We start from the raw sequence: 22,474 nt of genomic DNA on the forward strand, positions 1-22,474 counted from the left end.
CACAGTGCCCAATATAGGCAGCGCTATAACTTAAACGTGCAACAGCTAAACAGTTTCAGCTTTAAATGATCCAAGAATACAATACATGTAATGAAATAATAAAGTGACAATTAATGTATCAATGGTGTCCAGTGATGAATCCAACATAAATTGTGCTTTAATACACCTCCCACTTCCTTACTTGTCCATATTGATTGTAAGCTCGAAAGAGCAGGGCCCTCGATCCCCTCATGTTTCGCATTGTATTGGTATTGTTCTGTCACATGTTCTGTCTCCCTTTGTAATGTACAGCGCTGAGCGAACTATTGGCGCTTTATAAATACTGTATAATAATAATAATAATAATAATAATAATATTGATATAAATCATACTATGTACTCACATTTGTGATGCTCACTCATACCAAAATATACTTTCCTCAGTGCTATAATACACCTCCCTCTCCACCCTGTGAAAAAATCTATTTATAATTGTCCGTAACCCAATTTTTTTAGCATGCCGTGTCCCCACACCGTCTCTTCGCCCCTTGTGTTATAAACACCAGAAGGATTTGACATTGACACCTTTTGTTTTTTTTTTAAATCAGAAAATTTATATTAAAAGTATTTTCCAGTTAGATACAAAAAGAATACAACAGTCTTTTCAATGCAGATAAGAAGCATAATACAAAGTTCAAAGAAAAACAATAAAGTGCTGCAGGCACACAGTGTAAAGATTTAAAAACCTTTACTTTTATGGTACAGAGAAGAGTATTCCCAAGACCCTCAGCAAAACTCCACCTGAAAAGCCAGTTTGAAATTCCAATGTAGGATATCCAGTATATCCTGTCCTACTGCCTTGTTGAGAAATTACCCATCCCCTTTAATCTGCGGTCATGGGTAAGGAAGAATGCATGGACTCATTCGAAGACTGCCACGAGGACCACGTCTTTTAAACATTTTTGGGCAACCCCTGTGTTTGTAAGTCAGCTCTTCCCTCCTTAGACTGAAATTAAGTGCATCACGCCATTGCGAACGTGACGGGGGAATAGGCAAGATCCGTTTTTGCAGGATTAGCTTCCAAGCCGGGATTAAGGATCTCGTCCACATTACATAAACCTCAACAGGAAGGACTTCTTCTGGGAGACCCCTTTTGTTTAATAACTGGGTCAGACAGCGCTCTTTTCCTTATCCATTGCCTCCTTCCATGGTTACATCTCCAGCCTCCAAACACCAAGCCTCCTACAGAGCTTTTCTGCTTCTCCTCTCCAATGTGTCAGTCACCATGCATTAAAAATAGGGAAGACCCAAAGACATCAGTGCAATCCGGCTTTTATTATATCAGAATTTGAAACAAGGATAATGCACTTACATTTGTTATAAAATGCGCAAGCAGTCATGCAAGAGAAACCTCCTTCCCTGCTACTGCAGTCAGTGGAATGCAAACCTGCGCTCCATTCATTGTAAATGGTGTAGGAAGGTCCCACCCAACGTGTGTTGTCAAACAGACATCATCAGGAGTAGGTGCTGATCTAGGAACACCCTACTGACAACAAAATACTTCCTGATGATGATCTATTGATTGAAACCAGTCAAAGTTTGATGACGCAACTTCCGCTGACATCATTTCCGCCCTTTGGAACTCACGCTGGGATGCGGCGGCCATCTTGGTTCCTATTCACAGGCAGCAAGGCTGAATACACTAAGTGCCAGGTTATGGGCTCTTTGCTTGTGAGTTTTATTCTTAGAATTTCTCCCCATCATTAAAGTTGTTTATGATTTTACATTATGGGATGCTTGCTTTTGTTTCTGTTCACATGCTGAAACTTGGTTTACTGCCTGGGAGGAGAGGAGAAAGTTTAAAAAGGCTCTTTTGAAACTACACTGTCATTTATATCCATGCTGGTCATCATCCTATTGGTTACTATCAGCCAGATTGAATGATTCCCAGGAATGAATATTGGTGCCATTCTTACCATCATGCATTGGGCTATTTCCAAACCAGGCGCTTAAGACCAACCTAGAGATAGGTGGTCCACGGCTACCGGTGAGTGTACATCCATGTGGGGCACCGATTGAGCACAAAGGAGCACCTGTCATTTTTTACACAAAGTTCACCAATTAGTATCCAACACCTGGGCACTTTATTTTTCCGAATTGGGACTGAATGTTACAATTATTCACTTTGCACATGTGAAGCAATATTACTCATGTATTGTCACATTTAATGCACTTTATTTATGCGCGGTCCACATGGTATTTTGTTTGTTTTGTGTTATTGGTTCACAAATTAGGACTGCAGTGTATAATTATCAAAGTTGCAGGAATATCTCTTCCTAAGTGCAAAAGCACTATATCTTATTTACTCTACTGACAACGTCCACTTTTATTAACCAGTTGCCTACCTGCCACAGTACATATACTGCGGCAGGGCGGCACGGCTGTGCAAAATCACATTTATAAACGTCATTTTGCATATCAGGTAAGGGGCGCGACCACCCTACCCGCGCTACCAATCGCGGCTGCGGGTGTCAATCACCGGGTCCCGGTCGGTCATTATCCGCTGGGTCCCGGCCAGGGGTGGACTGACCATTTGGAAACTCCGGCACTGCCCAAGGGCCCAGGGTCAGTAGGAGGCCCCATGAGATGCCCCTGGTACCTTTTTCATAGGCCATTTTTAGTTTGGGCAAGGACACAGGGGCCCCATGATCCCCTATTGCCCGGGGGCCCCATGAGTTGTCAGTCCGCCCCTGGTCCTGGCGATTGCCGGAAGCGATCTCTCCTGCGCTCCGGGACCCAGGCCGGTGGTGAGTAGATGGAATTAAAACCTCCAGAGAAGCAACCACCGGAGTATCCAAGGTCGTGCAGCTCCAAACCAAGCCTGGGGAAGCCCGAACAAACTGCAAAGTGAAACAACAAGAAGCGCACCAACCTTGTGCATTACCTCAGTAACCAAAATTTATTTAATGAAGGAAAGGTACTCACAAACAGCGAATAAAAACAGGCATGTAAGTCCACCAAGGGACTTCAAAGGTAAGAGGCCAGCGCGAATCCCATCATGGGTGTAGGTACTCAGTCCAGCTGACGCGTTTCGAAGGTCATGCCTTCTTCCTCAGAGCTGACTGGACTGAGAGTGTATGCTCCCATTTATGCCCACAGACTGAAAAGGGACCCTCCCAAATGGGTTGGGCTGTCCTGGGCCGGGGGGAGGGGCCCGGGTATCAACAGAGTACAATAAATAGTCAATAGTCATCCAGATGAATATAAATCATAAAATTAAAATAAAATAATATAAAATGTATATAGATGGTACATAATACATTATACCTTAAAAAGTGCAGCTTATAAATACAATAGTAAGAAAAAATTAATTAAAAATGGTTGATATTAGCATTAAACTGATCGTCGGATGCATAAAATGTATATAAAATATATAATATATATTAAATATATATACACATACATGATGTGTATATAAAATATATAATATAATGCCGGCAAACAGTGACACAGAGACACAGAGCACAGCTGCATTGTTTTCAATGCAGCTCTGCTCCCTGTCAGTTCCCAACACATTGTCACGGAGAGCAGAGATTAGCTTTCCGGGACAGCATGCAACAGTGAAGCAGACACCCCCGCCCACTAGTAAAACACTCCCCTCACACAGTTAACCCTTTGATTGCCTAAAAAAGTTAACCCCTTCCTTCCCAGTGCCATTAGTACAGTGTCAGTGTTTTTGTTTTGCACTGATCACTGTATTGGTGTCACTGGGGATGTCAGTGACCCCAAGTCAGTTCCCTCCCAGTGTCAGAATGTCTGCCGCAGTCCCGCCATAAGTCGCTGATCGCCGCCATAAGTCGCTGATTGCCGCCATTATTAGTATAAAAAAAATTTAAAATCCAGTATCTATACCGCCATTTGTAAACGCTATAACTTTCACGTAAACCAATTAATTTTACACGTATTGGGATTTTTTTTAGCAAAGACATGTCTCAGAATACATTTTGGCTGAAATAAATTTGATTTTTAAATTTTTTTACTGGACATGTTTTATAGCAAAAAGTCCAAAATATTTTTTTTCTCAAAATTGTTTTTTTTTATAGCGTGAAAAATAAAAAAACGAACAGGCAATTAAATACCACTGAAAGAAAGCTCAATTTGTGGGTAGAAAAAGATGTAAATTTCCTTTTGGTGCAGCGTTGCATTACCGCGCAATTGTCAGTTAAAGTAACGCAGCGCCGTAACACAAACCGCTTTAGTAACCGCTTCCTGACCGCCCTATAGCAGAAATACTGCTACAGGGCGGCACAGCTGCGCAAAAACACATATATATATATATATACGTGATTCACGCTCCTGTGGTTTTCACGCCCCTCCCAGATGGCCTCAGATTGCCCGTCAGTACACCAGTCATCACATTTAACCCCTTGATTGCCAGGAAGACGCTCATACACAATAATCCTCCATTGCTAGTATAGTGTCTGAACGGATCAATATCTTTGATCAGATCAGCACTATAGCAGCATTCACATTAGTATAACGTCCCCAAAAACGCAGCGTTAGCAGGATCAGCCCCGGCACCAGCCAACACCTGCATTTAGCCCCTACGCTTACCCCCCCTTCTCCCCCAGCAAGTGCAGTGTCAGTAGGCCACTGTCACTTGATACATTGCACACAAAACCGCAGTGTTGGCAGAATCAGGCCTGATCTCTGTTAGCACTTCTCGGTAAATTTTGATGACTCTCATATGTAGCAGAGCGCCAGTACTAGTGCCGCGCTACCTTTTGGTGGACTGGCGACACCAGCGGTCTAGTACATCCTGGTCTTTCACATACCTCTTAGATTGTAAGCTCCCAGGATCAGGCCCTCCTAACCCTCTTGTATTGAACTGTATTGTTGCTGTATTGTCTCCCGTTATATTGTAAAGTGCTGCGCAAACTGTTGGCGCCATATAAATCCTGTATAATAATAATAATACCAGCACTGCAGTATGACTTGGCGATGTGGCGAGTCCCATAAGTGTAGTACAAGCTGGTGTGATGGCGAGCACAAGTATTGTTTGGATTTACGAGGGAAAAGATAGTCAGGTGGATCCCACCCGGATGACCAGACTACCTGGGGAGCAATGGCAAGATAGTTTGGGACTTGGTGTCATCCTTCTCCATATGGGGTACCACTTACATGTGGACAATTTGTATTCAAGCGTGCCACTATTTAGACATTTGTACAATCTTGGAACCGGCGCATGTGGCAAAGTGTGACCTAATGTGTGCCCACCAATAGAAGTGGGTGGATGCAGGGCGGTATATTCCAATGGTGGGCATAACACACACTTTTTCTGGCAGAGATTTCTTCTCTTTTTTTCATTCAGTCCACAGGCTGCATACAAAAAAAAAAGGAACATAGCATATACAGTAACACCTCGGTTTATGAATGCCTCTGTTAACGTAATTTTCGGTTTACGAATGAAAATCCATTGAAAATAATGCCTCGGTTTACACATTTTTTACTAATTTTTTCACAATACTAAGTGTATGTCAGTGCTGATTTTTAAATGCAATTGCCTTTTTTTTTTTATTCAGTATAGCTCACAACATTAACTGTCAGTTTCCCAGAGTTAAAGGATACTTTGTATATTTTAAGAAACTGAAAGGATACATTGTATCTTTTAATAAACTGAAAGGAAACATTGTATCTTTCAACTTGGGGAAATAAACTAAAAGAAACTTTCTTTCAGCTGGAGGGGGAAAGTAGCTGCTGAATTTCTGAACTACTGTATAGTGAAGGGAAAAAAAATGGTAATTACATTTAAAAACTGGCACCTGACAGCTGAGTGAAGTGCCTGCAATTAAAATTTTTTTTTTTAATTACCAGCAATTCTTTTACATTCATCTGTCAGTGGGGAAGCACACTGACAGCTGAAATATTAACACATGGTTGTCACTACTAAAATACTACATGAGTTAATAAAATAACTCACGCAGTATTTTAGTAGTGTTTACTGTTTTTCTGACCTTCTGAATGGATTAAATGTTTTTCAGTGCATTCCTATAGGAAACACTGTTTCGGTTTACAAATTTTTCGCTATATGAATTATCCTGCAGAAGGAATTAAATTCGTAAACCGAGGTACTGGTACATCACTGGACTTTGAATGGTTATACCAGGATAATGCCTACAGCTGTCGGCATCACCCTGGTATCATTTTTTTCAGCCGGCGATCGGCTTTCATGTAAAAGAATCCTAGTAGCTAATTAACTAATAGTAACTAATTAGCTGCAGGATTGCTTTTACAAGCAGCGGAAGGCGATGCCCCCTCCCCCACTGCCTTCCATGGCCTTCTCGGGCAGTCCCGTACCATCAGGGAACCTGAGAATGCAGCCGGTGTTTCTGCTAGCTGACCATAGAGCTGATTGGAGACCAAAATGGTGCCAATCATCTCTATAGCCTATGAAATCGGAAGCTACGAGCATTTCATCACTTCAGTTTCACAGGATATAAACAGTGCCATTTGTAAATTGGGAAAGCATCTGATCTGATTTTGGTTTGATTAGATAATGTAAGGGCAGAGGAGATATCCAGAGTCTGATAGAACCCAGATTTCTCAAAAAAGAATATATGACAATGCCCATTGAAGTTATAGGGGATATTTGCATTCCCTGTGATAGCATTAAAGTGATAAAAAACAAATTAAGGAAACAGTGTAAAAATAATAAAAAAAATCAAAATAACAAAAAAAAAGTACCCTCGCCCCCCTGCGCACGTGCGCATCTGCGTTCGTGAGCATTGACCCTGTGCCAGTATGGAAATAGCAGTTGCACCATGCATGTGAGGTATTGCCACGAACGTCAGATCAAGGGCAGTAATTCTAACACTTCCTGAGGAAGTCACGTGTATTAATCGTGACGTAACGCGTAGATACGCCTGTGGGTGGAGCCTTAGCGGTCAACGCAGTGACATCACATCCGGCGCTGGCGCCATCTTGGTGCACCCGAAGAGGATCCACACGTGCAGTACACCCATAATGTGGTGTAAAAACGCCGATGTATGCCTGCAATTTTGTAAGTAGGAATTTTAGCTGTGGCTGTGTGCATATAAAATAAATGGTTTTACACTATGCTGGATTTCTTTGCCTTGCTGGGGATACGTTTGGAGAGGTACTAATTCCAATACTAGTGAGAGAGTCCCACCATTACTGCCGAGGAGGACCCCAGTACTTTGGAGGAGTAAAGCGGCATTTCTAGCTCAGTGGTCCCAAGGGACCTGGGCAGGAAGGTGAGGAGGCACCCCTGTCACTGTGGATTGGCACTCAGTTTGGAGCACGTGCATGAAGAGTGTTTATGTGTTTCACCTAATAGGACACTAATTTATTATATACAACATGGAAAGTGACCACAGTTATATAATAAGTGTATACCCACGTAAGGGGCACAACGTATTAAATTATTTATTGCTCACACATGCTATGGATATATGTGGAATTACTCCCCAAAATACATTCTGCTACTTCTCCCGAGTATGGGGACATGTGAGAGACGTTTTGGCAGTCTAGTCAAGTACAAGACCCCAAAATCCAATAAGCACCATCAGACTTTTAAAGGGCTTAATTTCCTCATTACACTTCCTGGCTACCTATCACAGTTTTGAAGGCCCTGAAATGCCAGGATAGCACCAAACCCCCTCAAATGACCACTTTTTGGAAAGTAGATACCCCAAGGAATTTGATCAGAAACATAATGAATCGGAGTCTGATCCATTATGCTCCCCAATCCGCAGGTCCGATCCATCTTGCGGGGATCATCGGCTTGCTTTAAAACTTACCTTTGCGTGGAGATCGTGGAGAGATCAGTTAGCCCTGTATAGGTTGCATGCCGACGATCCCCACAGGATGGGTCAGATCTGCGGATTGGGTAGCATAATGAATCGGACTCTGATCCATTAGATCCGCAGATCCGATCCATCCTGCGGGGATCGTCGGAGGGGTGACATCATGTGTTACCACACCAGGTTAGCCTATGTGTCCATGTACACATAGGCTTTTAGAGGAGTTTAGAGGCAGAAAAAAAAAACCACTGCTAGTGCTTCTAGAATCAGCAGTTTTGTCAGAAAAAACGCTTGACGTCTGTAAACGATTGTAGATGTGTGTAAAGGCACTATTTAGCGCTTGAGCATTAATTCATTTCACTGGCCAGAATAAATTTGATGCTGCTAAACACTTTGCAAACTTTTACAAGCACCAAGCAATTTTTTTTGCCAAAATGCTGCAGCAAGGAGCAAAGACGTCTAGGAGAGATAGAAAAACATCCAGTGTGCATGAGGCCTAATACAAATCAACCAATCAAAAGTTACTTTTTATTATTCAGTGCAGGTACTTTTTACATTATTATCAACTGTTTTTTCTAATTTCAATGTGATCCTATATTTAGACAACTTCTAAGTGTCTGTTTTGCATAAAATGTTCTGCAACTAAATGCAATCCGTTATTTCCCAGCCATCCTTCTGCTATCTCTAACTAGGTCACCCCGTCCTGCTTCTGTCTCGTATTCTGAGCTCTGAAAATGTGTTAAAGATATTCCAGTGCTTTCCACCATGCTCGGCCATCGTCAACACATCTGCAGACTACTGTGATATCAATCCATGGCTTATATATGCAAATATTCTGACCTATTTAGAACCTTCAAATTGCATTGTCTATCTGAGCAGGATTCTGTACAATCTGGAGAGAGAAGGCAAGGCTTTCACTAATGTCTTCATATGGGAATGTTGAGCAGGAAGCTCACGATACGATACTGAGATAACAGAGATCATATTCATACCTACACTGGAACAATGTCAGCTAAAATCTGAGCCTTACTCACTGCTGCATCCATTTCACGTTGGGCTGTGACTGCAGAAGGTGCAAACCCATATGGAAGAAAAATATATTTGAAATATATTTAAAAAAGATTTCTTCCCAAATATATTGACGTATATTTGAAATACTACAATTTTAGCCATATTCAATATATTTCAATAAATATATATATAGATATATATATCTATATATATACTGTATGTTAAAATGCATTTTTATTACATAATATATGAAAAATAATTTTAAAAATACATTTCAAATATACTGTATGTCTTTAAAAATGCAAATCTATGTTTTTTTTTTTATATATTCTTCAGATTTTAACATATAAAAAAGTAATTTTAACATATATTTTTAAATATATTTGTAAGCGCATTCCAAAAATGTAGATTTGTATTTTTAAAGACATACAGTATATTTGAAAATGTATTTTTAAAAATATTTTTCATATATTTTGTAATAAAAAGGCATTTCAACATACAGTGTATATATACATATATATATATATATATATATATATATATATATATATATATAATATGTCCAAAATTGTAGTATTTCAAATATATGTCAATATATTTGGGGAAAATATTTTTAAAATATATTTCAAATATATTTTTCTTCCATGTGGGAACCCATACAATGGTTTTTGGTGCACATTGTGAGTTTTTAACAGCATACTTATTTCTCTGTGCACATCAATTGCAGTTGCAGTTGCAGAGGTACAGTCCAATACAAAGGCTGAAAAGCTTTGTTTGTACGACATTTACAATGCATGCAATCACTATGATTTTCTGTCACATTGACTGATTCCTTATTGTTCATCCGAGATCAGTGGCTGTGCAAGCTTTCAGTTCTCAGCTGGACTATAGAATAATATTCCCCTGTCATCTGGAACTGTGCCCTCAGATTTTAACCTACAAAACCTTTAGACTAGGTTCAAATCTTTTGCATGTCGGGGGGAGCAAAATTGTACACTTCTCACCATGTAGAGAAGCAAGTAGATGCATAGGTGTGCCATTAACCCACATATTTGCAAACGCACACGCTTTTGTGTGGACCAAACTGCATGGTGCTGCATCAATCTTTGGTGTGGTGCAGCATGTTTTTGGAAGAGAGTCAAGGACTTCTTTTCTGTATTTCTTATTGAAATGAAAGGGTTTCCCTACATGTGACATGCGGGAATGCGCAAAAAGAAATATGCAGCGTGGCTCAGCCCCACCCCCCCGCAATCTGCTCACAGGATTTGTTTTTTAGCTTTGGAAAGGATTACAACTCTTGTCAGGTTTTTTTTTATTTTTTCTGCTGCTTGTATCTCTTTGAGCAGAATGTTCTTCATTTTCTGTCCTGTAGACACAACAGGTATGAAGAAGAAATTTCTCCAAAGAAAGGAAATCCTCTTAGACAATTGTCACTAGAACAGGTGTCCTCATTGGATGAATTCCCCTTTCTTCCTGTTTCAGTGATAACTCACAATTTAGTTCCATTACATGACAATGGTCATCAGAAAATGGTCTGAGCTGATTTCCCCATCTATACATTTGAGGTTGATGGGTACGACTCCCCCACAACAGAATACACTTATCAGGGCTGCAGCCTATGGACTGCAACATCTGATCGAATGCTGGTTTTTCAGCAGGACTGTTCGTCAGAACCCAGTATAATGACCGGCTTACCGAAGACAAAGGGAAATACACGGATTGAAATTTGGCTGATTCATCAGAATTTTGATCCATGTATGGCCAGCTTTATTCCTCCCAGACAGCCCTAGACAATAGACATCTAACACGGGTTCCAACTTTTCTCTACCTGATCCATAAAAAAAAGAAAGTGGCTTTAGTTACACTTTATATTCATGTTTACTTTTGTACTTTGTCATCCATGAAACTATCAGACCATTCAGCACCAGGATCAGCACCGAGCCCTGCTCCAATAACCAATTTGGTTATAGTTGCCCATTTGTTTGTAATTTCAGAAGGTCCAGCTGTCACTTGTACTCTGCTTTTCATCAAGCAGCTCTGAGATCACTTTACTTTCTCTAGAGAATTAAGCCAATTTTTCTATCACCTTCTCTTTTCCATCTCCTATCTATTTGATCCTCTAATAATCTTATAAAGAATAATCCTCTAATGATTGTGAGATATGAAAAGGTGAAATTTTACAAATTTCTTAGCCATTAGCTACCCAAGGACTGAGCAGGGAACAATTAATAGTATATTTGGACTTGCTGTAATATTTGTTTCTTTGAGTCCACTGAGGGACACAGGGAGCCTTTAAACTTCGGATTATACTGGTACTTATAGGAGGATTGGACTCTGGCAAAGAAAAAATAAAGCTCTGGAAAACTCCTCCTATTACCAGTATGCTTAAAAGAGAAGTATCGTTTTGTTTTGTAAATCATACTTACCTAGGTGGATACAGCATCGATCCAGTCTCAGAACTGAGCAATCAGACAACGTGATAGCTCAGTTCTTCCCACCACTCTGAGCACAGAACCGAGACTGTCAGTCACCACTGTCTGCTCTGTCCCCCTCCTACCCAGTGCTCACTGGAGCACTGAGCTGTGAAGAGGGGTGGCAGCAGCTGGCTCAGGTGCTGGTCCAGGGTTCTGGATGGATCCACACCACATGGTTGCAATCTTTTTTCAGCCTGGACTGGCTCTGTGCCATCAGTCGGGTACCAGACTTAGATCCCATAGAGTCACAGGTGAGCAGAAACCTACCCTTAATTGTTCTGAAAACCAGATGCTAGTACAGACTTAGCAGCAGACAGGAAGGGTTTCCCACATGAAGAAACCTCTGGGATAAAGCCAAAAAACTCACATAAAGTGAAGTATGCTTTCCATGTCTGATCATAAACCTTGTAAGAAGTAGATTTCCTAACCTTAGCATTGTAGGAATCAGAGACTCAGAGATACCCCCTCCCTAAGAACTTGGGCGTCGGCAGCCATTCTGTTAAAGCCAGCGATTGTAAAGCAGGGTGGCACGTTAGTTCTTAGGATAGAATATCCCAAGAATCCAGCAATGCCCATGAAGAGTCTGCCAGTTGTTTTACCAGATGGAGGTGCAACATTCACCTGGGCCAGTCTGAAGCAATGAAAATGTTGTTGAACCTTTAAGACCAGTTAGTCAACATTCAGTGTCCTTTACAGGTCCTGGAAGACCTCCAGTTGTAGAGACCTCTCCCCCAGGTCCAGGCCTGCTGGAGGTTTTCCTATCAGCTGTCTACATGTTAATATACACAGCTCACGAGACTGGACCATGAAGTTTTTCTCAGAACAGGATCCAATCTTCCTCTCTTGTCGTAGCAAGATGTTTGTTTTTTTCCCTGATGAAGGGCATAAGATAACTAACATAAACCCCAGCCATATTGGTGGACACTGTCCAGAGAGACTGCCCAGTACAGTCTTTCAAGAGGCGTAAGTCTCCAGGTTTGTCAGCCACACCTGTGTCCATCCTTTTGCAGAGTTCCTGTCCTCAGCCACCTGAGTTACCCTCTGCAGCCAGTCCATTGATAAGAGAGGAAGACATCTAACCAGGGGCGGACTGACCATTTGGAAACTTGGGCACTGCCCGAGGGCCCGGGTCAGTAGGGGGCCCCATGAGATGCCCCTGGTACCTTTTTCATAGGCTTTTTTGAGTTTGGGCAAGGACACAGGGGCCCCATGATCCCCTATTGCCCGGGGGCCCCATGAGTTGTCAGTCCGCCCCTGCATCTAACCAACTTGTCCAGGGGACTGCAAGTATTTGATTTTTGCAGACACTGTTCCTGTGCTTTGTTCAGATAACTGGCTTGTGCTTGTAACTATTTTCTGCTGCCATCCCATGGACAGCTGTTTATTGACCTACCTCACTGTAGCTCTGCTCCAGTTGGTCTCTGTACTTTCTACTTCTGTAATCATTGCAACCCTTTTTTGTACCATTTTGTATTCCTATTTGTATTGTATTTGTTCAGTAAATCTAGTATTACATGCCACTGGTCTAATTCTTGGCTGATACAGTTACATAACGCTCCAACTTGGCATTCTGAAACCATCTCTTGAATTCCCTGAAGAGTGTGCCTAGGTTTTCAATTTCCTGGGCATGTTTGACACAGCAAATTCACATTAAAGTGAAATTTCACAAATGAAAATGTAGGTTAGTGTCTCTGTGCTGGGTTTACTGTGAACTGTGATGAGCAGGAATGGCAGATATAGTTAAATAAGGATGGTTCCAACAGTGAAATTGTTCTGTACATGAGGGACCTGACCTTGCTGCAATTATGTAATACAGTTTATAAAATATGTTTTTTATATATAGGTACTGTATAAAAAACTGTAGAAAACTGCAATGTTGAATCAGTTTTTAACCTTTTCTTGTCCTTTTTTCCCCCCACAGTCTACTCTTGGCTATGTGGCTTTGCTAATCAGCACCTTTCATGTTCTAATATATGGCTGGAAACGAGCCTTTGAAGAGGAGAACTACCGCTTTTACACTCCGCCAAACTTTGTTATAGCGCTGGTCCTCCCGACAATAGTCATCCTGGGCAAGATTGTGCTACTGTGCCCGTGCGTTAGCAAGAAGCTCCGTCTCATTAAAAGAGGATGGGAGAAGAGTCACTTTAGGGAGAACAAAAGCAACACAGCGGCTCATGTCTCCCCTGAGAGAGTCACAGTGATGTAATGGGGATTTTTCCCAATGGCCTGGGAATGCCATACCAGTACTTCTGTGACCTTTACAGCCAGCAGAAGGCATCATACGTTACGGTTTCATCAAACAAGGAAAATACAAGGGGATTTGTTTTTCAAAAGTGTAAGGAGACATGTTCAGGTCATCTACAGTGGCCAGACACCACTTTCCTCCATTTTCTAAATTGTGCCAGGAAAATGACAGCAAGAGCCTTTCCTTGGAGGAAACAGTCACTTTGCTCTAAAACACTTTTGATAAATGAAGCCACTTAATGTTTCTTTAAAGTAGAACTAGATAGAAAAGATCCCTATCCCTAATCTAGTTACTTAAGCAACTCCATTGCCAGAAAAAAAAATTGAAAAGCATACTGCAAAAGATGATTATTAATACTTGCCAGTCTGGCAGTGACTTCTGTTTTTGCACACTTAGAACTATAGTGGGCAAAGAATCTTTGGAAGTCAGCACACTTCCCGGTAAGTAAGATGCCTGTGCCCCCTATTATGTTTCCATCGGCCAGCTTCCACTTCACTACAGTCTCCCTTACTTGTCCATGGGTAGGACCGCGGCGTGCAACAGGGGGCACAGGCTGAAGATTCTTTGGTCACTAAAGCACAGATAGGAGTCTCCTATGTATTTTTATATTTTTTTGTAGGGTGACTTGAAGTGGACCTGAACTCAAAAAGTGGTTTGCTATAGTTGCTATAATTGTGCCAAGCCCTACCTTTCCTGGGATGTGATTGTGCCTAGGCACTCCTGTGCATTGAGCCTCATAATTTTATATCTGCGGTGTGAGATCTGAGGCACAGCTGCCTCTGACTGATTTTCTTAGGAGATATGTATTAAGATTTGGTAATGTCACTAATGCACTGTTGACGGCTCTGATATGATGAAGCAAAGCCCTGCCTCTATTAGATGGCCACTTCTAATAGACAAAAGAAAACAAATCATGGTAAGTCAGTAATAGGGAAAAGATCAGCTGAAGATGGACTATAGATGACTAATCTTTTGTCCTCTGCCTGGCTTTTCCTGGGCACAGCTTCCAGAGTTAATTTCCTCTTTAATTTTTTTTTTCATGGCAGTAGAGTTGACCTAAAATCTTCCTAACAGGCCAATAAAATCGACACAAGTCTCAATTCACAAAAGCATAATGCATGCAGTATTTACATTTCCGTATACAGTTGTGCTCAAAAGTTTGCATACCCTTGGAGAATTGCTAATATACGGTTTGTAGCATTTTTAAAGAAAACATGAGTGAGCAGGCAGAACACATTTCTTTTATTTTTTATGGGATTCATATTCCACTGTAGGTTATAACTGTAACGGAACCAGACCCTGACTGCACTAGGGTATTTCCATTAGATTCCCGCTTCCCTGTCCAAACACAGATCCACGGACACCACCACTGACCAAACAAGACTAGACGAGACCAGTCTTGAAAGAAACCAGGAAATAGAATGCTTTATTTTAACACAGACACAAGATATTACATTCAAGGAAACAACCCACCTCCCTGCATAAGGACACAGGGCGGGGCAAACCAAATCTTGCAACAAGAAACACATCAGCAGACAGTCCCATCAGGGGGAAGGGCTGCCTGAAACACCCCCCACCAAGCCAATACACAAACACATACATCCCATAATAGTTTGCCCCCAAGCAAGACACACAATAGAACAATGGGGGAAAAAAAAAACACATGGCATTAAACAATGACCAACCCCCACCTATCACCTAGACATGTCTACACAATATTAGAACATTTCACCCTGCACCCCTAATAGGCACAGGGTGACTTACACATAAGAGGGATATGGGGAGCTGAGACAGGGGTCTCCCCACCTCTCTAAAGTGAGCTGTGTTCCATGGGCCCCCCACCCAAAGTCACTCACATCACAATAACAGAATGGCACAATCATAAAACAAACATGGCAACAAGTAAGCGAATGAAATGCCCCATGTTCAAAAGTCTGCGTACCCTTAGTTCTTAATACAGTGTATTGCCTCCTTTAGCATCAATGACAGCATGCAGGCTTTTGTAATAGTTGTCTATGAGGCCCTGAATTCTTGCAGGTGGTATAGCTGCCCATTCGTCTTGGCAAAATGCCTCCAGGTCATGCAATGTCATTGGTCATACATGAAACGCATATTTGAGATCTCCCCAGAGTGGCTCAATGACATTAAGGTCAGGAGACTGTGATGGCCATTCCAGAACCTTCATCTTTTTTGACTGTAACCACTGAAGGGTCAACTTGGCCTTCTGCTTAGGGTCATTGTAGTGCTGCAAAGTTCATGAGCGTCTCATGTGCAGCTTTCGTTGCAGAAGAATGCAAATTGTCGGCCAGTGAATTCCTACTTATTTCACAAGATTCCCCATGCCTTTAGAGCTCACATGCCCCCAAAACATCAGTGAGCTACCACCATGCCTCAAAGTGGGGATGGTATACTTGTCGCTATACTTATTGTTGACCTCTTTCTAAACATAGAACTTATGGTTGTGACGATAAAGCTCTATTTTGGTCTAGTCACTCCAGAAAACAATGTTCCAGAAGTTGTGAGGTATGTCAGAGTGTTGTCAGGCATATTGTAACTGGGCTTTTTTGAAGCATTGGTGCAGTAAAGGCTTCTTTCTGGCAACTCGACCATGCAGATAATTTTTGATCAAATATCGTTGTATTGTGCCCCTTGAAGCAACCACACTGTCTTTTTCCAGAGCAGCTTGTATTTCTCTTGAGGTTACGTGTGGGTTTTTCTTTGTATCCCAAACAATTCTTCTGGCAGTTGTGGCTGCAATCTTTTTTGGTCTACCTGACCTTGACTTGGCATCAAGAGATCCCTGAAATTTCCACTTCTAATAAGTGATTGAACAGTACTGACTGGAAAGAGATATGGGAAGAGAAATAGAGGAGGAGGAGCAGAGGAAAATGCTCACATTAATTCACGAAAATATTAGTATGAGGGAAGTAGAAATAAATTATAAGTGTTTGATGAGATGGCACATTACCCCTAATATGGAGCACAAGATGAATAAGGAAATTTCACGGTTATGTTGGAGAGGTTGTGGAGAAGTGGGCACCTGGTATCATATGTGGTAGGAGTGTTCAGAAATACAGGTGTTTTGGCGGAGGATAGTTTATTTGATAAGGAAAATCACTAAAATTAACATAGGATTAGACCCAGAATTATGTCTCCACCATATCTCAGAACTCCCAGTGAAATCATATAAGAGATCGGGGATATGGCATTATCTGACCACAGCAAAGAGCCTGATAGGTTTTGGAAAAAAAGAGAGGTGCCAACTGAGGAGGATTGGATGGGCAGAATGAATCAGATCTGTGGGACAGAAAAACTGTATTATATGCATATGGACAAGATGGAGATGTATAATATAAAATGGAAAAGATGGGAAGAATATAGAGAAAAGGTGAAATATATGAAGATATAATACCCCTGGAATTGGATTTAGAAATAATAGAAATACATGGTGTAAAGGAGAGAAGAGAAAATGTAGAGTGGGGGAGGGAGGGGGGAAGGGCATTGGGTGATTGAGGTGGGGGGAGTGGGAAGGGAGGAAGAAAAATAAATGTGAATAAAATGTAAAAAAAAAAAAAAAAAAGAACAGTACTGACTGGCATATTCAAAGCTTTGGATATCTTTTTATATAATTTTCTGTTTTTTGGCATGATCAGTCATATTTTCAATATCAATGCCAAAATTTCACAATTCCTACCAGGGTATGCAAACTGTTGAGTACAACTGTAAAATAATTTTCAAGCATAATAAATATCAAATATGCAGAAATGTAAATGCAGCATGCTTTATACTTCTGTGAATTGACATCACAGTGTCTCCATTAGGTTAGAATGGTTGAATGAAACATAGAAGACATGTACCTCTCACAGGCTGGCCTGCACAGAGGACAGTGTGCTGGATAACAAAAAAAAATCCACCACTCCTGCACAGAGGGGTGGCACCTTGGTGGAGGTGGCAGGGGTTAGGCTCATTGGGGGGGATTTACTAAAACTGGTGCATACAGAATCTCTTGCAGCTGTGCATAGTAACCAGTCAGCTTCTAACTTCAGCTTGTTCAATTAAGTTTTGACAACAAAACCTGGAAGCTGATTGGTTGCTGTAAAATGATCCAGCATGCATCAAGTCTCTTTGACCTTCAGCAAGGTCCCACCTCTACCATGCAGAAGAGAAGACATGGTCTGCAGTGAGCCATATTGTACTGCATTTTGCAAGCAGGCGCCATATTTAAAAAACAAACTATATGTGTATAGAAAGGTGAATTTCTAGACTCTGTTCTTGTGAAGTGTGTTCTTGTGAAGTGTTGACAGAGAAATGACTCCCAGCCCAGAACAACATGGCTTCAACTTCCATGATCAGCAGAAAACATTTGAAAGTCTTGAAATTCAACTAAAAGCAAAATAGACAACTTTCTTATCATTTGATCTCATCAAAAAAAGAAAGTTATCCATTTTCTTTTTCCATGGGGAGAGTGATGACTATTTCTGATCATGAAGTTCTATCGAAAATGGAAATATTCTACTTTCTCTTTCCATGTGAAAAGAATGATGACCATTAAATAGGCACAAAAGACTTGAAACAACCTCAACAGAATTAACTATTCCAATAACATTCGGAAAAGAAAGAGCTTTCATATTGCTGAACATCATGATGACAGTATTATGGACATGTCCGTCATGAACTCAAAGGCCAAGATATTTGTACATCAGATAAAACCAAGATGTCACAGAAGAGCACTTCAGTGGGTAGTGCAATTTTCCATATCGCCTCCATTTTGTGGCAATAACATTCATGAACTTTTTTCAGAAAACCTGATTGGTGCACTTTTTTGTGTATTTGTGAAGTGTTAGATATTCTACATGAGGGTCAATTCACAAAATATAAGTTGAGCTGGATTTGTGTTATTTGACAGTTTTAGCTTCTAACTGAATTTACTGCCCATGCGTTATTTAATCAATTTGAGCAATATCTCGAGTGTAAGAGGTTATTGCAGGGTTTACCATGCCTTAAACAGGAGCTTCAGTCTCCTGTATAAAAATTAAAAGTCAGCAGCTACAAAAACTGCAGTTGCTGACTTTTAATAAACAGATACTTACCTGTCCCAGGATCCAGCAGTGTTCTCACCCGAGCTGTTCCTTCTCTCGGTCTTCTGTCCCTGCTACAGGAATCTCAACTATGGGCATCTGGCTGCCACAGCTTCCAGCTTCACAGCTGGGTGCCCACTGTACATGCGTGAGCCATGCTGCACATTGTGAATTGTCCTGCAGTCTTCTGGGACCTGTGATCTGTCCCAGAAGACTGCTGGGAGGGGAGGGGAGAGGAAAACTTCCGCTTCCTCGATCTGAGCGGAAGTGGGAGTGGGTACCTGTCAAAACCAGGTACTCACCATCCCTCCCCCCCAAAAAAAAGATGCCATTGGGTGAAGAGAAGGGTGGAAGGCCTTAAAGCTGAATGTTCCCTGTTGGGTGGAGCTCCGCTTTAAGCCAGCCATAGAAAAGTTGAAAAACAAAAGTTCTGTTGATCGAAACATGAAAATAGCTCATACAATTGTGCCATCAATTGTTTCGATATTCCAAAAAAAACACAGCATGTTGGATCAGGCACTTTCAATTGCTGCATGAAAATCATGTGTTGCAGCTAATGATGCAAAAAATGAACAATTAGTTGATCGCCACAATTTTTGTTAATTTTTTGACTCATCTATGGCATGCTTTAAAGAGGAACTTCAATACTCTTTATCTTTGGTCAAATCTCCCCCTTCCCCAGCTCCGCCCTCTTTGTTAGTCTGGTGCATGTTCAGATGTGCTGAAGTAGGAAGGGCTCTGCTCAGCCGTTGAGTCCTGGCAGAGTCCTGTACCGCATAAGAACACACATGGGGGTGGTGGTGGGGTGTTACGGGTTTCTGTGTATGAGCAGACATGGTGAGGTTTGTGATTCCCATACCCGCCAAGGCTTTTGGCACGTGCAGGTGTGGTGAAGGGCTCTACCAGGATCCGAAGCCCTGATGCACATCTTCACATGTGCAGAATCCGGGGGACAGAGGGGACAGCAAACATCATCTAGCCTAGGCGAGGATGACAGAAGTGCGTTGCAGGCCAAAAACCTTGTGAGTGAAAAAAATTATAATATGCAAATATGAGGGGGGGAGAAGGTAGGGAATTTTTGTTTTGGGGGGGGGGGAGAAGGTCTGCTTTAAAGTACATATACAAAGATAAGTCAAAAGTCGCACAGCCTCCGCCTTGGCCTCCTAATACTTACAGTTGCAAGAAAAGGTATGTGAACCCCTTTGGGATTACGTGGAGTTTTGCATGAATTGGGCATAAAATGTGCTCTGAACGTCATCTAAGTCGCAACAATAGAAGAACACAATACTGTGTTGCTGTCTGCTGAACATAATACTACACAAACATTAGATGTTGCCATAGTTCAACCTTGACTCCAATCAGTGTGATGATATTGGATGTGTTGCTGACAGCTGTCCTGCCCTTAAAAAACACACACCTGTTTTGGGTTTGCTGGTTTCAAGAAGCACTGTCTGATGTGAACCATGCCTCGCAGAAAAGAGCTCTCAGAAGACCTACGATCAAGAATTGTTGACTTGCATGAAGCTGGAAAGGGTTACAAAAGTATCTCCAAAAGCCTTGATGTCCATGTGTCCACGATAAGACAGACTGTCTACAAATGGAGAAAGTTTAGCACTGTTGCTACTCTCCCTAGGCATGGTCGTCCTGTAAAAATGACTGCAAGAGCACAGCGCAGAATGCTGCATGAGGTAAAGAAGAATCCCAGAGTGTCAGCTAAAGACCTACAGAAATCTCTGGCACATGCTAACAGTTTTGTTGACACATCTACAATAAGGAAAACATTAAACAAGAATGGAGTACATGGGAGGACACCACGGAGGAAGCCATTGCTGTCCAAAAAGAATATTGCAGCACGTTTGAAGTTTGCAAAAGAGCACCTGGATGTTCCACAGCACTACTGGCAAAATATACTGTGGACAGATGAAACCAAGATTGAGTTGTTTGGGAAGAACACACAACACTATGTGTGGAGAAAAAAAAGGCACAGCACACCAACATCAAAACCTCATCCCCACTGTAAAACATGGCGGAGGGAGCATCATGGTTTGGGGCTGCTTTGCTGTCTCAGGGCCTGGACGGATTGTTGTCATTGATGGGAAAATGAATTCCAGAGTTTATCAAGACATTTTGCAGGAAAACGTACGACCATCTGTCCGCCAACTGAAGCTCCGCAGAGGATGGGTGATGCAACAGGACAATGACCCAAAGCATACAAGTAATTCAACAAAACAATGGCTGCAACAGCACAGAATACGCCTTCTGGAGTGGCCCAGTCAGAGTCCTGACCTCAACCCGATTGAAATGCTGTGGCATGACCTTAAGAGAGCGATTCACACCAGACATCCCAAGAATATTGCTACACTGAAACAGTTTTGTGAAGAGGAGTGGTCCAAAATTACTGCAGATCGTTGTGCAGGTCTGATCTGCAACTACAGGAAACGTTTGGTTGAGGTTATTGCTGCCAAAGGAGGGTCAACCAGTTATTAAGTCCAAAGGTTCACATACTTTTTCCTCCCTGCACTGTGAATGTTTACATGTTATGTGCAATTAAACCATGGCAACATCTAATGTTTGTGTAGTATTATGTTCAGCAGACTGTGTTCTTCTATTGTTGTGACTTAGATGACGTTCAGAGCACATTTTATGCCCAATTCATGCAAAACTCCACGTAATCCCAAGGGGTTCACATACTTTTTCTTGCTTGCAACTGTAGATCTGGGACCCTCCAACAGAGTTGCACTCACAGTACTTTTTCCAACAGCTGCAGCCTCCCACAAGATCTGCAGACTTGCTAGTAAAAGTCTAATGGTGGGCTGCCAGCACATGCACACTAAGGGGTAAATTTATAAAAAAAAAAAAAAAAAAAAACACTCTAGACCAGTGGTCTCCAAACTTTCTTAACATAGGGCCAGTTTACGGTCCATCACTTTTGAAGGGTTGGATTATGGCCATTGGGAGTAGAAATTGTCCTGGCATCAGTGGGAGCAAACAATGCATTTTTGGTATTATGGGGAGGAGTAGTGCCCTTTCATTGGTGTAAGTGGGAGGAATAGGGCCCAGTTGTTGGTGTCAGTGGGAGGAATAGTGCCCAATTGTGTCAGTGGGAGGAATAGTGCCCAATCATTGGTGTCAGTTTGAGGAATGGTGTCCTATTGCGTCACTGGGGGGAAATAGTGCCCCATCAATGGTGTCAGTGGAAGGACTAGTGCCCCATCATTTATATCAGTGGGAGGAATAGTGCCTCATCATTGGTGTCAATGGGAGAAATAGTGCCTCATTGTTGATGTCAGTAGCAGTAATTATGCCCCATTGTTGGTGGGATGAAAGGAATAGTGGCTTGTATCAATGGGAGGCAAGTGCCCCGAGGGCCAGATAAAGGTAAGAAAAGGGCCACCTCCTGCCCCCGGGCCGCAGTTTGGAGACCACTGCTCTAGACGAATGTCACCAACATTTACCCAGCCATAACACATTTTCCCTGTATTTTGTTTAATATGATTATTTCCCATTAATCCATCTAGTGGCCATAATGCAGTATTTTCCTGGATCAGGTATTTCAGGGAAATACCGCATTATAGCCACTAGATAAAGCTGACAAGCATAGGAAATAAGCATAGTAAAGTATGAAGACAATTTGTTTCGGCTGGACAAATGCTTGTGGGATTCTTCTGGCGATATTTTTTTATTAATAGACCGAAAATGTGCCATAGGCTTGAATGAGAGGTCCAAGCAGCCCCATTAAAATCCATGGGATGCCATTGCATAGGTTTAGGCAGCCCAGCACTAGAACTGTACCTGCTGGGCTGCAGACATCAGAGACAGAGGGGTTTATTTACTAAAGCTGGAGAGTCCAAAATCAGACTCCCT

At 41.8% G+C, this 22,474-nt stretch overlaps 1 protein-coding gene across 1 annotated transcript in view; it reads left to right on the forward strand.

The window, feature by feature from the left end:
- STEAP2 (STEAP2 metalloreductase) overlaps positions 1-17,008 on the forward strand; it is a 44,354-nt gene extending 27,346 nt beyond the window's left edge. Inside the window, exon 5 of the mRNA XM_089666231.1 lies at positions 13,209-17,008. Within this exon, the coding sequence (XP_089522357.1) occupies positions 13,209-13,493 (285 nt within the window). The 3' untranslated portion in view covers positions 13,494-17,008. The remainder of the gene's footprint in view (positions 1-13,208) is intronic.
- The last annotated feature ends 5,466 nt before the right edge of the window (positions 17,009-22,474 follow it).

Source organism: Staurois parvus, unplaced genomic scaffold, assembly GCF_062004578.1.
Source record: "Staurois parvus isolate SC_StPar_1 unplaced genomic scaffold, SC_StPar_1.0 ptg000051l, whole genome shotgun sequence".
In the NCBI taxonomy this organism is placed as follows: Eukaryota; Metazoa; Chordata; class Amphibia; order Anura; family Ranidae; genus Staurois; species Staurois parvus.